General features: G+C 43.2%; 1 protein-coding gene across 1 annotated transcript in view; it reads right to left on the reverse strand.

Moving 5' to 3' along the window:
- kdm6a (lysine (K)-specific demethylase 6A) overlaps window positions 1-13,919 on the reverse strand; it is a 40,370-nt gene that overhangs the window by 15,766 nt on the left and 10,685 nt on the right. The window contains exons 6-9 of the mRNA XM_070838764.1: window positions 9,330-9,450; window positions 3,385-3,439; window positions 2,930-2,964; window positions 38-131 (exon numbers count right to left, since the gene is read on the reverse strand). Coding sequence (XP_070694865.1) covers window positions 38-131; window positions 2,930-2,964; window positions 3,385-3,439; window positions 9,330-9,450 — 305 coding nt within the window. The remainder of the gene's footprint in view (window positions 1-37; window positions 132-2,929; window positions 2,965-3,384; window positions 3,440-9,329; window positions 9,451-13,919) is intronic.

Here is a 13,919-nt window from a genome sequence, read left to right on the forward strand (position 1 = left end):
TGAGAGTAATTAGCCTACAGAAGCAAGGGACACTCACCAAGTTGTTGCAGTGTGGTCGCCTTCACCTGTGCAGGAAGATTCTCCGTCTGCAGCAGACTTTCATACGCTTCTTTCGCCGCTCGGTATTTCTTCTGTGGGCAGAGTGAGAGATGGGGGACGAGATGAGCGAGACTGAGAGGTTGTTTAAGCCAGACAGGAGGGTCAGTGTTTTATGGTTCTATCTGGACAGACAAAGAGTCTTAAGACCTCCTCACACTCGTAATGACCAGCAAGACACACACACGGGGGAGGGTTAGTGTGGAAGAGGACAGGCCAGACTCAACATGTCTGGCAGTTTTAAGTGTGTGTGTGTCTGTCTGTGCATAGGTGTACTTGTGTGTGTCCACTGCAGTGCATGCTTTGTATTTTAGAGGAAACCTGAGCTGCCTGGTCTGAGGTGAGCCCACTGTTTGTTTTAACTTGGCGACCTAACTGACCTTGGGTTTGAACCCATTCGTAGAGGGGTGGGGGTGTGCACGTGTGCAAAGACTAAATGCTCTCTTATCAGCTCAAGCGTAGTCTTCTTAAGAGCAGCCCCCAATCTTTACAAACCCTAAAATGTCCATGAGTGTGTGAGTGTATATGCGCAGACAGACAGACAGAGACTCTTGTCCTGGACTCTTCCTGTCTGCCCACAATAAAGACACCTCCGGGTACACACTGACACTTGGGGCACATAAATGAGAGGTTCTTAGCGGTTCCTTCCTGCTTGGACTAATGATTGTCATTAAGCCATGCCTTGGCCAGACAGCAAACACTGATATGACAGTGTATGTGAATGGCTGTTTGTCCTCCGACTCCTGATCACTTCAAAACACTCAACTCAACCACAGATTCAGCTAAATTAAGACTCAAGGAAGGAGCCAAAGTCCTCCTGCAGCAGAAATTACTGCTATAGCTGCTACATCCTGAAACTTCCCTGGAGTCCAACAACAAGTGTAATAGTAAAAGTAACAGGAAATGGTAAAAGTAAACAGCAAGTAGGACTGTGCAATATGATACAAGGTGATCTAATGTTTCACATTATGCTAGAGTTGCATGCATTATGCTTATCGGATGAGAAGAGTCTCAGCTGACCAAGTGTTCATTGGTTGGGCGGTCGCAGGAATGAAAAAAAAAAACCTCCATTCAGGAGTTCTCTTTTCTGCACGCTGACAAGGTTAGGTCAACACCTACGCAACTGGACTATGTCTCTGACTGTGACGATCCGGAGGGCATTTAATTTGAAATGACGGACAGGAAGTAGTCACAAAAAACACTGTTTTAACAACTGGTGCCTGCGGTTATGAGACACTTTTTTTCTTTTACAGATAGTTATACGTCAGGCAGGAAATCCCAAGTACGGGATCCTCTAGAGAGAAGGTAAAACTATGTTGTACTCTGTTGAAAATAAATGTTCAAACGGTCTCCTTCCTGGTTGTTCTGACACATCCAGACTCATTACTAACCAGTAATTGCAGTGTTGTTCAAAGGCAGCTCGATATTATGGTATTGCATTTGTTTGTACAGGCATACTTAAATCAATTAAAGCTTAAGTAGGAAATTTATGTTTGGTGTAATTAGGCAAAAAAATCCACAAAAACCTATTAACGTGCTGTAATTGAAGTGGTTTGAGAGAAAACCAGACTTCTACACCTCCTCTCAATCACAGGGCTTCTCAAAGAGACAGCGTTCCTATTGGCCGTACTACAGATGCAAGAGCACATGCAAGAACTGTCTATACTGCAGAGCAACCCAAACTAAAGGAGGATGGGCTCATCGACAACAAACGCGAGTCAATGAGACTTCATTGTCCTGTAACATCTAAATGTGTTGCTGTGGTTCCTCAGGTTATGTTATGGATGTATCAGGAGATCTCTTATAACACATTCATATGTTATGTGCGTAGATTTATGGTGAAAGCAAATGAAGAGTGGCTACGTTGAATGTTGCTAACAGTTTTAGCTGTAGACAAAGACTGCAGCTTTTTCCAGACACTGGAGGGTAAAAACCACAAGCCTACATAACATTAAGCTTTTGTGAGTGATGCTAACATTCACATGCTTCAGAATCACAGGTCACTTGGACTATGAATGGAATTTAAACAAATAGGAATAAGTCCTCTGGCAATTCAAAGTGCAATTCACTCTGCATTTGCAATTATGTCAAACTATTCAAAACTGCACTGCTCCAAAACATGAAGGCAACACTTAATCATCACACCAAGTGAGTTCATCTTCAGGGACATCGACCTGTCCAGCTAGGGAGCATGAGCAACTGTGAAGCAGTTTCACCTGTTTTGGTGCCAATGAAAGTGACAACAGGTGAGCTGGAGAGGCAACAGCGAGACAACCCCAAAAAGGAGGTGGTTTTCCAGGTGGTGGTTCTTCTCTAGAGCCACACTGTCCAGGAGCTCACTGCCATGTTCTTAAGCATGCAGATACTACAATGCTCAACAAAATTATATATATATAAATACAATAAGATAAAATAAAATGACCCTCTTTGTGATACATTACTGCTAACAATACCTAATTCAGCTACTTCAGTCAAGAGAGTTATTGGCAACTTATCAGTGGTCGACACTGGAAGCAACAGCCCACGTGTGACAGCATGTGAGTGTATGTCAACGAAAGATAAATTATGGCTCCATGGTTAGTAACTTCTTTTATTTTCTCTTATATTTAACCAAAGAACCGTACGAACTTAAAAGATACAATGAGAGCTAACAGAATGGCACCCTTTTGTTCAAAAGCATCATCGGCAAAATAAAAGATGGAGGAATCTAACCCAAACTTTGAGGGAAGAGGAATGATGCCGTTTTATTTAAATTAATTATTTTAACCTCTGTTGTAAAATGTAGGACAGTGAAATGTTGGAACACCTTTTGTTGTACAAACTGATTGCTTACCTGGATCTCATACAAGTGAGCGATGTGGAACTGAACTGAGGGAGAAAGCAGAGGAAAGAAAAATAAAGGTTAACTTGATATTATATTAAATTATATATCACAGATTCACCCCATGGACTTCAGAGGGTACAGATTGCAAACAGTACGGTGCACAGATGGGAGGGGGAGTGGGACAGCTTCCCCAGAGTGTACATTTAATCTGAAATCACAGTGTGTATGTGCAATGTGCTTGCAAGCACTTGCAGTTCTCTCTCCATGTGCTGTCTCCTAGGCAACCCCAGTCTTGGGCAGAGTCAGCAGGGAAATGGCAGCAGAGGCAAAATTGCTCCATAGAAATATTCCTGTGCCCTTTGAATATGTGCTATCTACTACTGACAAGCTGGTACATCAAATCTAACATTACAGTATATAGCAGCTTCCATGTGCCCTCTGGTAATTACAACAACACTACTTACTTTCAGCTTTGGACAAAGTGCAGAGATTGGAGTCGATCAAAGCCAGCTGAAAATGCTGCAGAGAAAAAAGAGGAATGTCATTATTAACAGAAATACATAAACCTATATATGAACATTTATCTACTTTATATACATATATAAAATAATTATATTTGTACATGAATATTAACACCTTATTCCTACTGGAATGACAGGTCTATGAACATGGACAGGGCTGCTTGTAAGTATGAACGTAAACCAAGGAGAAATTTTGATTTTCCTCCATCTAATCTGCTTTGCTGAAAGCCCCAAGAGATCCACAAACCATGAATGAACCTTGCTGACCGTAACACGAGAGAACACTGACAGCTGGAGGGGCTACACCATAAATATTCCTGATTCTTGAGCACTTCTCTTGCCCAAACCCTCCCTCCTGTTCCAACCAGAAGAATGAGACAGATTTCCAGAAGTTGAAATGTCATCTTCTCCCATCATCTAAACTTTAAGCCAGTGTTGCTGGACAAAGCAGATGTCTACAAAGGCTTAGCCTGGCTGCCAAGGCGTGGCACGTGACTGGACAACATCTCCATCCAGGGTCATTGAGCAGGTAAGTACAGCACTCAGCTGCAGGGACACCTCTTCTGGCTTTCTTCTGCCCCCTTTAGGGCTCCGAAGGGGCGGCTGTGGCTCAGAGGTACAGTGGGTCGTCCATCAATTGAAAAGTCACTGGTTCAATCCCCGGATCCTATGAGTCAGTGTGTCCAAGTGTCCTTGGGCAAGACACTGAGCCCCAACGTGCTCCTGAAGCAGCTTCATTCAGTGTGTGAAAGAACAGTCTCCTCCAACTTAGATTCCTCCTGAATGAATGATGTGTGAATGAGGATGTGATGTAAAAGAGCTTTGAGTGGTCAAAATGACGAGAGAGGAGCTGTACAAATACAGACCATTTACCATCTAGAACTTTCCTTCATATGTTGGCATGTTGGTAAGATAACTTCCTTTGACCTCGCGCTCTGGTGAAGTCATGTGCATCATAGTGTTTCAGGGTATCAGAGAAGTATCACGCCAGCTACCAGCAGGTCACCAGCACACAAGCAGGCACCTGAGTTGATAAAGGGAATTCCAGCAAAGCGTCTGATCCTGTAAATCTGTAAAGGAGGTACTAAAGCACCCATAGGTGGCTTCAAGGTGACAGGTTTTATTGCTATTACCAAGCTGCATCATTGACCCAATGCAGTCACACCTTGTGTTCAAAAAGGCGCCACCAGTGTATCTTATCTGGGTCAGTAACAACTCACAGCTATTCAACACGAGACCCTCCTGAAACCAGGAACTGCACACCAGAATCTAGCACACAGTTGAAGAACACATTGTACAGCTGGTGCTACCAAACTCCACTGCTCAAATGTAGTGAAAAAACAGAAAGGCTGTGAGCTTGAAGGCAAATACAAGTATCTACCCTCTAAGCTGGGGCAAAAGATGGCTAGAAACCACAGACATCAAACACTTGACAGATGAAACCTGTAGCCTTTGCAGCAGCAGCAGCAGCAACACAGACGGTCAATGTCAGACATGCAAAAAAGATCCAGCTGGATGGCTCTTGATTTTATCTGCTTCACCCAGGGCCAGTGGAGCTTCCCAACACTTACACATGTGCACGCACAGGACCCTGCTTGGAATAAACTCCTTTTAAGCAGAGCTATGAGCCACAAAACATCAGACACAGTCATCATAGCCTCATGCCGAAATGTCAGAGAATGTACTCAAACACACACACACACACACAAATGCATTACCTAGATCACTGGCACATCTCCCTCTTCTTGGAACCCCCACTGCATCCTCCTGTAGAGCTCTCCCCTCCGTCTCTATCCTTCTCTTCTTTCTCTTTCACACTTGCTCTACCACCAAGCAGATAATGCAGCAGGATTGTCAGCTTGGCATTCCACCTCCCTCTCCATGTCTCGCCTTCCTTGCTTTTTCTCTCTCTCTCTCTCTGCAATCATTCTCTCTCTCTCCCTCTCTCCCCCTCCTTCCCCCTCTTCTATCCTGGTGTCACTGATTACTATTCAGCAGACGGCTGCAGTAGAGAGTGCAGAGAGATGACACAAAATACCTCAAAGCTAGAACAGGCAGCACACACCACCTCTCCCTGCCCCGCTCTTTTCCCACCTCAAAGCTCTCGTCAGTGGCTACATGCTCCAGATAGAGAGCCAACTCATCACCTTACCAATATACAGTGCACAAACACACTCTTGCCATCTCATTTCCCTCTCGCACAGGCTAAATTAGCAGCCACTAATGAAATCAAGTTGGTGTGAGTGTCTATGAAGACTGTGGGTAAAGAGAATAAGGTGCCGTAATATGTAAAACTGCACTGGCTGACTCTTAATTAGGTTACTCTGCATTCTCAGAAAGCAAACATGTCTCTCCATCACTTGATGCCTCTCACTTGTTTCCTCTAGCCACTGTGAGCTGTGATCCATCATAAAAAACATAAACAGTACATTCCCGTCCTAACTATGCTCACCATCTGCAGCAAAGTGCCTTACTAACAATTTCCTAACGCTTTCCCATCTCTCATTTCTCTCTCTCTCCTACCTTTATTCAATCGGTGCTCCTCTGAACATGCACTCACCCTTCCCCGTAGATAACTGGGGCAGTCGTGTGCGTGTGAGGTGTGTGCATGTGTGAGATTCTATCGCTGTGTGTGTGTGTGTGTGTTGCTGGCAATGAGCCAGGACTAAGAGGGAGGGGTGCATCCAAGACAGAGTGAGGACGTGCAGCACGTGCAGCCTACTTGGCTCAACACTGTACCACCACAAGCATCAACACATAGGCAGAATATCATCTCCTAGACACAACACAATCTTTGAATTGTAAACGGGAAAACTAATTATTATGAACAAATACAATCCACTATACTAGCCTCACTATAAATACTACCTTTGTGAAACTAAAATTCTGATTGAAACAGAGGCTGCAAGCATTTACATGGAATTATAACAACATGCTCCACTTAAGAGGTAACAGAATTAAAGAATTATTCCATTTACCACATAGCCTCCTAGCTTAGATGTAGAATAATGCCCTGCAAGTCTCAATAGTATGCTAATGCATTACAATACATGATAAAAACTCCAGTAACAGAATGTCTGGAGGAGGGCAAAGCCCAGGATCAGGTGGCTGTTTGTCCCTAAAAACAAACCGGGACTCTCAGACAACAATAGATCCATAGGCTTCAGACAGAGAGCCTTCGTTCCTGGCTGGACATCTATGGCTCACAGGTGTCAGGAGATAGTAGACAGGGTTTAGCTCGCGCAGATGGATGGGATAGATGATCCACCAGCCTTTTGTTAATCTGAGGACTGGCGAGGTCGACTCCTCTGTGACTACAAATCAGGTATACAATACAGACTGGCATGGAGGGAAAATGATTCCACTCTATTAATGCTGTCATGTGCAAGTACACTCTTTCAGAGAGCAACAAAACTTTTCATCCATAACAATATTGAGACATTGGAATTGGAATGTTTAAAATTGGCCATCAGTTTGAGGAAAAATCTCCATCTAGTGGGAAGGGCTGGGGGCAAAATACAGTCTCAGATGTGTTCACTGAACAACTGGAAAAAAGAATAATTGAAATAGCCCAGCACAAGCTAATATTACAAGTTTCTCAACACAAAAATCCACTTTTAATGACTGCTACAGTCTCAAAATTATTCAACCCCCTGAATAGAACCCCTCATAAGAGCACTCATTTGCAAATCAGATGTTGTCTCTAGCACACCTGAAGCAACTAATGAGGCCCTTGATTAGTTGCATAAGATATAACACATGAAATACCTGGACTGGCTAGGGGTTTGTTCAAAGTGACGTTTGGTTGCAAGTTAGAAATATGGGTGTGTCAAGAGAACTGGCCAAAGAAAGGAGACAATTGCCTTGCACAAACAAGGAACAGGATGAAAAAAGAAAGCAAAGAGTGTTCCTACAGATACTGTTGGAAGCATAGTTTGTAAGTTCAAACTGGCTACACTACCTGGACGTGGCAGAAAGAATGGTAAATGGACTGTATTTGTATAGCGCCTTTTATATTACACCCATTCAGGCAAGACTATCCTTTCACACACATTCACACGCTGAAGCCATGCTTCAGGAGCAAGTTGGGGTTCAGTGTCTTGCCCAAGGACACTTCGACATGCTGACGCATAACCCGGGGATGGAACCACCGACCTTCCAATTGAGGGACGACCCACTCTACCTCTGAACCACAGCCATCAACAGCTGCCACCAGATTTCTGAGGAGGCAGGAGGCCAAAAATCCTCCACTGTCTCTAAAAGACCTGCAGCAGGACTTGGTGGCAGCAGACACTGAGGTTTCAGTTTCTACAGTAAGGCACATACTAAACACTGAAGGCTTCTGTGATCGAACGGCTCCAAAATGCTCGAATACATGTAAATAAGCCGCAGAAGTTTTGGGATCCTGTTCAGTGGAGTGATGAAACAAAACTGGAACTTTTCAGGTCTATGGTTCAGTCTGGAGGAGGAAGAATGAGGCATACACTGAAAAGAGTGAAACATGGTGGTGGCTCAGTGATGTTCTGGGGCTGCTGCAGCGTTTGGAGGGCAAGATGGATTCAATCCAGTATCAGGAAATCCAGGAGAAAACATCAGGCCGTCTGTGAAGAAGCTGAAGCTTGGGCGTCATTGGACCTTCCAACAGGACAATGATCCCAAGTGTACCTCAAAATCCACCAAGGCTTGGCTTCAGAAACTGGAAGATACTAGAGTGGTCATCACAGTCACCTGACTTGAATCCCATCGAAAAACTCTGGTGGGATTTGAAGAAGAAGGTTGCAGCACTCAAACCCAAGAATATTAGAGAGCTGGAGGCTATTGCCCATGAGGAATGGGCTTAGACTCCTCAGGAATCTGTCAGAACCTGGTGTCTGGCTATGCATCACGTTTGAAACAGGTCCTAACATCAAAAGGATGCTCTATTGAGTACTAAAGATGCTTGTCAAGAAGAGTGGCATATTGTGCTGTAATATTAGTTGTGTTGAACTATTTCAACTGTTTTATGTTTGAGTTGTTCATTGAACACAGCTGATAGTTTGGAAATGTTGTCAATACACCTAATTTGCAACAGGTGTTGATAATTTTGAGTGCAACTGTATGTAGATGCCACATTGACCGCTTCAACCTGTTGCTGCAGTTCGCCTGCGTTGCCACTATATTGAAACAGAAGATGCTGTGCAGTGGACGGGTCGGCTTCATTGCCCTTTTATCTCTCTCAACATTCAAATGGGTGAACAAGACGCCCACAGCCACCATCGACCTTGGCCTTGAGTAGCACGTTATCTTCACTTTACCTGGTTCAGTGTTATCATCGCCATGTGTGTTTGTGTGCGAGAGTTTGCATAGGAGCTGCCTGAGCCCCACTCACTGTGAAATGGACACTGAGGCCACACAAAAGGACATAAGCAGAGCAATCAGAAACGGTAGCAACGCATGTTTAGGCCATGTATTTTCTTACTCATTCGGCTGTGAAAAACCGTGGCGCCCAAGACTTCTAATGATTGGGAAAACCCTGCTGTTATGTAAACCTTATTGTCCAAAGCTGTTAATGGTTGAGTTGGCAGTTCAATTTCAGATGTTGTAAAATACTAAACATATTTTAACATTTCAGTGAAGTTGGTAAAGATTTGTAATCAATGTATGTCACTGCAGAGAATGAATCGCTGCACTCTTAACTTTGTTGTTTACACTACTAAAAACACATTACCTTGAAGAGACATCCATTTAATGTGCACTCATCCCTGGTTTCCAGCCTGATAACTGGTTCTAAAACTACTGATCAAGACCTGTTTGACCAAACCATGACCTGACCCAAGACAAAACATCGTGATTTCAAAATCAATTCTGTCTATCACACAGTTTAAGTGATTCCAGCCAGTTAGATTTACCTTCAAGCTCGACTCGTAGTCTGTGTTGACTTTGAACATCAGTCCCAGTCTCAGGTGAATCTCTTTAGCTCTTGAGAAACTGGGGTCAATGTAAAGCACCTCCTGGAACGCCTTGATTGCCCTGGAAAAAGACACAGAACAGAATAAAATTACATTTATATAGATGTATACAGATATTTAGGTCTAACTAATGAAAGTAATCTCAAATTTGAAAGTAATCCATTTGGTTACATTAATGTCATGTCCTACTCAAATTCTTCTACCACCAGGGTAACATGGTGATTTTTATTCAACTGGAATGAGTGGTGGTTTCACAAACATTCACCTTAGCTGGGAAATATTGATAAATTCAGACAATAAATATGACTCAATACTTCTAACCATACGGTGAGGATTTGACTGTGACTAGGTATCAGATACAAAGAAAAAAGGCTAAAAGGTGGACTGAAATCCTATTTATGAAACCGTCTTGGGATTCATTCTGGAAAGATGTAGAAAAAGGTGCAAATCCATCCATATCCCCAAGCCACAGTCGGTGATGCAGGAATGGTACTTAAAGGCTAAATAACTTCAGTATTTTTAGGTTTTATGGTTTTAGAATTGGTCCAGTAGATCACCTCAGCCAGCACTTAGTGCCAGGTGAGGGGAATCGGTGCTGCTGTGTGGGCTCTACTTATTTTGCATCTTTTCTTTGGGCTTGCCAAGGATTGCTGTGCTCAGGCTGAAAAAGCAAGTGGGACTGTGTTGTATCCTCAGGGATACGCCGGTCCATCATTTCTCTACCTAAGCTGACACACAGTACTGCTCTGATATGACAGCTCTTGTTTTCTCAAAAATATCTGTATACATTCAAGTGTGGAGTTCATTGGAATCATCAATGCAGAGTTAAGCCCTGAAATTTCTGTTGCACTAAAAAAAAAAAAAAAGTCTGAACTGTTACTGTTAACTATTTATCTTAATGTTGTGAAGCAATCAGGTAAAATTATTCGAAAAAACACTCACCACTGTATCAAAATGATGCAGAGGTATTTCTTTTACTATTATACATCACACATGGAACACTGACTAGCTACAGATGAACACCTGTGAATGACAGTGGTCATTGCTGTCTGAAAAAAAAATCATGTCACATAAGACAAGATAAGACATAGTCTATTAAAATGCCATAGTTCAGTTCTTGAAATCCAGTGAAATTCCTTGATATTGTAGCCAAGAATTCGTCAATCATTGGTTGAAATGAATGATCCAGTGTCTGCAACCTTTGTCTCATGTGAAGTGGATACTAGACAAGAGCTGAAATATTGAAAGGATGCAATCATGTTGGCAATAAACCTTCTACTCCTCTCTTAATGAGACCAAAACAAACCAGTCTACAGAAACAAGAGCATTAAAACAAAAACCAAACTTGTTTCAAACTGAACCCACTATGACTAGCTGCCATTGTTGTAGCTACAACAACAACACCAATAGCCTGTCAGCATGAAGCCCGTCTTGTCCTGTATGAAACGGCAGAGCACTGAGCTCCCCCCACACACACACACTCTCTGAACTCATTGCCCCCATTCCCTCCTTCCTGTGTCCCTTCCTCTTCCTCCTCATTTATCTGGTCCCTTCCTCTCTTCCTCCCGTCCCTCTGGGCTCTGTGCTCACCCTCTCCTCCCTCACTGGCAGAATCTACAGTGAATGCTTGGAGAGCAGAGATCCACTACAGAACAAATAGGTTGCGACATACAGCACAAGGCCAACTTACATCCAAAAGATGAGCAAAAGACTACAATCTCTTTTAGAAAAGGGCATCTGACAGCAAAAAACTGCACATTTTGCCCTGTAGGAGAGGCCAAAAACGCAATTTGGGTGCATTATATGGCTGTCATTTGGTGCGCCATTTGAGATTTTCTGGCATTAAGTCCCACACTTGCTCTACATTCAAATTTGGATGATATTTCTGACCGATTTTCCTGATGGATTTTGTAATGATAACGTAGTGTCTCTGAGTGAGTACCACTTCAGCCCTGTGAAGTAACATTCACCATGTGACAGCTCAGCATTCCTTTGAGCCTTGGGCTCAGGGTGACGTAATCCATCCTCGAGAGCCCAACATGGCATCCTCCCTTCCCCCACTGGTGCGTCCCCAGGCCTCAGAGATGGGGACATACAAACTTGGCAGGGCAACAACACTGGAGGCCTTCAAGGTCATGGATGAGGTAGGGGGGGGTAGCAGCAGGCAAAACAGAGGAAACGGGTCATTGTAAGCCAGCACAGCTGAAGGAGGTAGAGGGGCTCAGTTCAGATGCAGGGCAGTGTGAACTGCTAGCTTGTTCCACCTGCCATTGCAGGAGCAAAAAGCTTAACTGAGAAATTAAATAGTCAGTGAAATTGACAGACTGGTGTAACCTACAGATCTGTGTGGGCCAAATCCCAAATACACCCAAAATTACAAAACCCTCACAGACAGTTCATAGCCCGGCCGTGACTGAGCCCAAGTTAAACGCATCAGGCAGCAGATTTTCTAGCATACAGTTTCGTTAGTGTCACTTCATTCATGGTGTAGAGTAAAAATCATCTGAAAAAGTGAAGGATTGATTAAGATTATGAAGGCTGTTGTAGCTGTATATATAAGCCATAACTGATTCTGACGCTTCGCTCCCTATGGGAGGGAGAGATAGGGCTCGTTGTAAATTACGTGTTCCCAAAATGGTTTCTAAATCTGTATGAGTAAAAGCACACATCCAACAGCACAATCCCCTCAGGAAACTTAGAGCCACAGTGGGTAATGGGTCCACATGGGCCTCTATTGAGTCTGATGTGTCCTGGACAACATCACAGGACACCTGATGCATGTTCCTTTTTTGGACCAACCCCACAAGCATAATAAAATTCCCACCACTGGCAGGGATTCTGCACTAATGGACACATCAACTGGGCGGTTCCTTGTCGCTTTAAAATAGAAATCCAGGTCATCCAGTTCAAAGGATGTTAAAATGAATGGCGTGGTTTTAAAGGACTTGACATAGACTAAGAACACTGACCAAAGCGATGCTCCATCGTAGCAGCTTAGTAAAGCAGAGAAATCATACTCAGAAAGCACAAACGGACAACGTCAGACCAGCTGCTATAGTCTGACATATTGGAAAGCCGTCTCTCCTGTCTCTACTAATTTGGCATTAGGGTTCATTTAAGGACACTTCAATAAGTGCAGTGCTTACCATACCATCTGCCTCTATCAAAACATGATGACCACCGCCACACAAAGCAGATCTCCCTGCTGCTGTTTTGTAACCAGTTCTCATGCAGTGGATGTCAAAGCCTCTCACTTTTTCACACATCATCACCTCCACTCCACTCCAGGGAGGACCAACACAGAACGTACTTCCCACAGAACCGTAAATGAATCCACTCCATGAATTTGCACAAAAAGCACAGGTGAAAACATTAATAAAGGCTGCATTCCGTTCAGGTGTTCCAAATCATGCTGACTCACTGGTACAACCATCGATCATAAGCTGTGCCCATGCTTCTCCTATGTGAGATGAAAGCAGTCTTATCCAGCAGATCAGTACATGAAGGCAGGCTTTCAGCCTGGACAGAAAACTTTCCCCTAGCTCAGAGTACTGAAAACCATGTAGCATGTTCTAACTGTCCTTTTCCTTTTTGTTGTTCGTACATACAGGCTTCTAATTAGGCATGTACATTGGTCTGAATTGGTCCTAAATGTTTTCAATTTTGCCATTATACAGCCCACAGTGTGCACAGAACTGATGACATTCAAAAACAGAAATGTTAGCTTGAGTGACTGAAACCAGACTACTGGTTTACTCAGTCCCCACAGAGAACCCTCACCCCCAATGGAACCCATGTGACCTTGCCTGTGGTTAGCCAAGAGAATAAACATCTCTTTAATTTGTGTGTTTGTTGGTCAGATTAATGTTTAACCAGGCAGTCTGGACACGAGGAATCAGCTACCCTCCACCAAAACAGAGAAAACACAACAGCTCCAAATGAGTTGTTTAGATGTTGTATCTTGTTGGCTGGTAAATTAGTCATCCACATCTCCTGGGGTTTAACTCATGACAGCAGTGCTTGAAGTCACCTATTCGCATATTAGCAAATGTATCAGCTAGCATCAGCAAATACGTATAGATTCTGAATTTCTACGGGGAATAAACCCGATACAAGATATTTCTGATGTTCACAAAAAAAACAAAAAAAAAAACTTAACATGGTACACAAAAGAGAAAAATGGAAAAGTGCCACTACTATGTACCAATGAGTGCTGACCCACTTTGGACACTGCATGAAAGTGTGCAACACAGGCGTCTGTACTGTTAAATCCAATTGTTGATGGTCTTTAAAGAGGTCAGCTCTCAATTTATCAAGCCACAATATTTCATTGTATATCTGTACTTGTTAAATAAAGACATACAACATGGAACTATGATAGCTTTAGGGTAGCTAGAGGGCACCTCTTTGCAAGTGTGGCTAATTGTTATGTCTGTGCTTAGCTATGCAAAGTGATTCTGGAGCCAAGTGATGACATTATGATATCATTGTTCTGGTCCTACTTGAGGTAAAGAAGTAAATGCATTTTCC

Source organism: Pempheris klunzingeri, chromosome 10, assembly GCF_042242105.1.
Source record: "Pempheris klunzingeri isolate RE-2024b chromosome 10, fPemKlu1.hap1, whole genome shotgun sequence".
Taxonomy (NCBI): Eukaryota; Metazoa; Chordata; class Actinopteri; order Acropomatiformes; family Pempheridae; genus Pempheris; species Pempheris klunzingeri.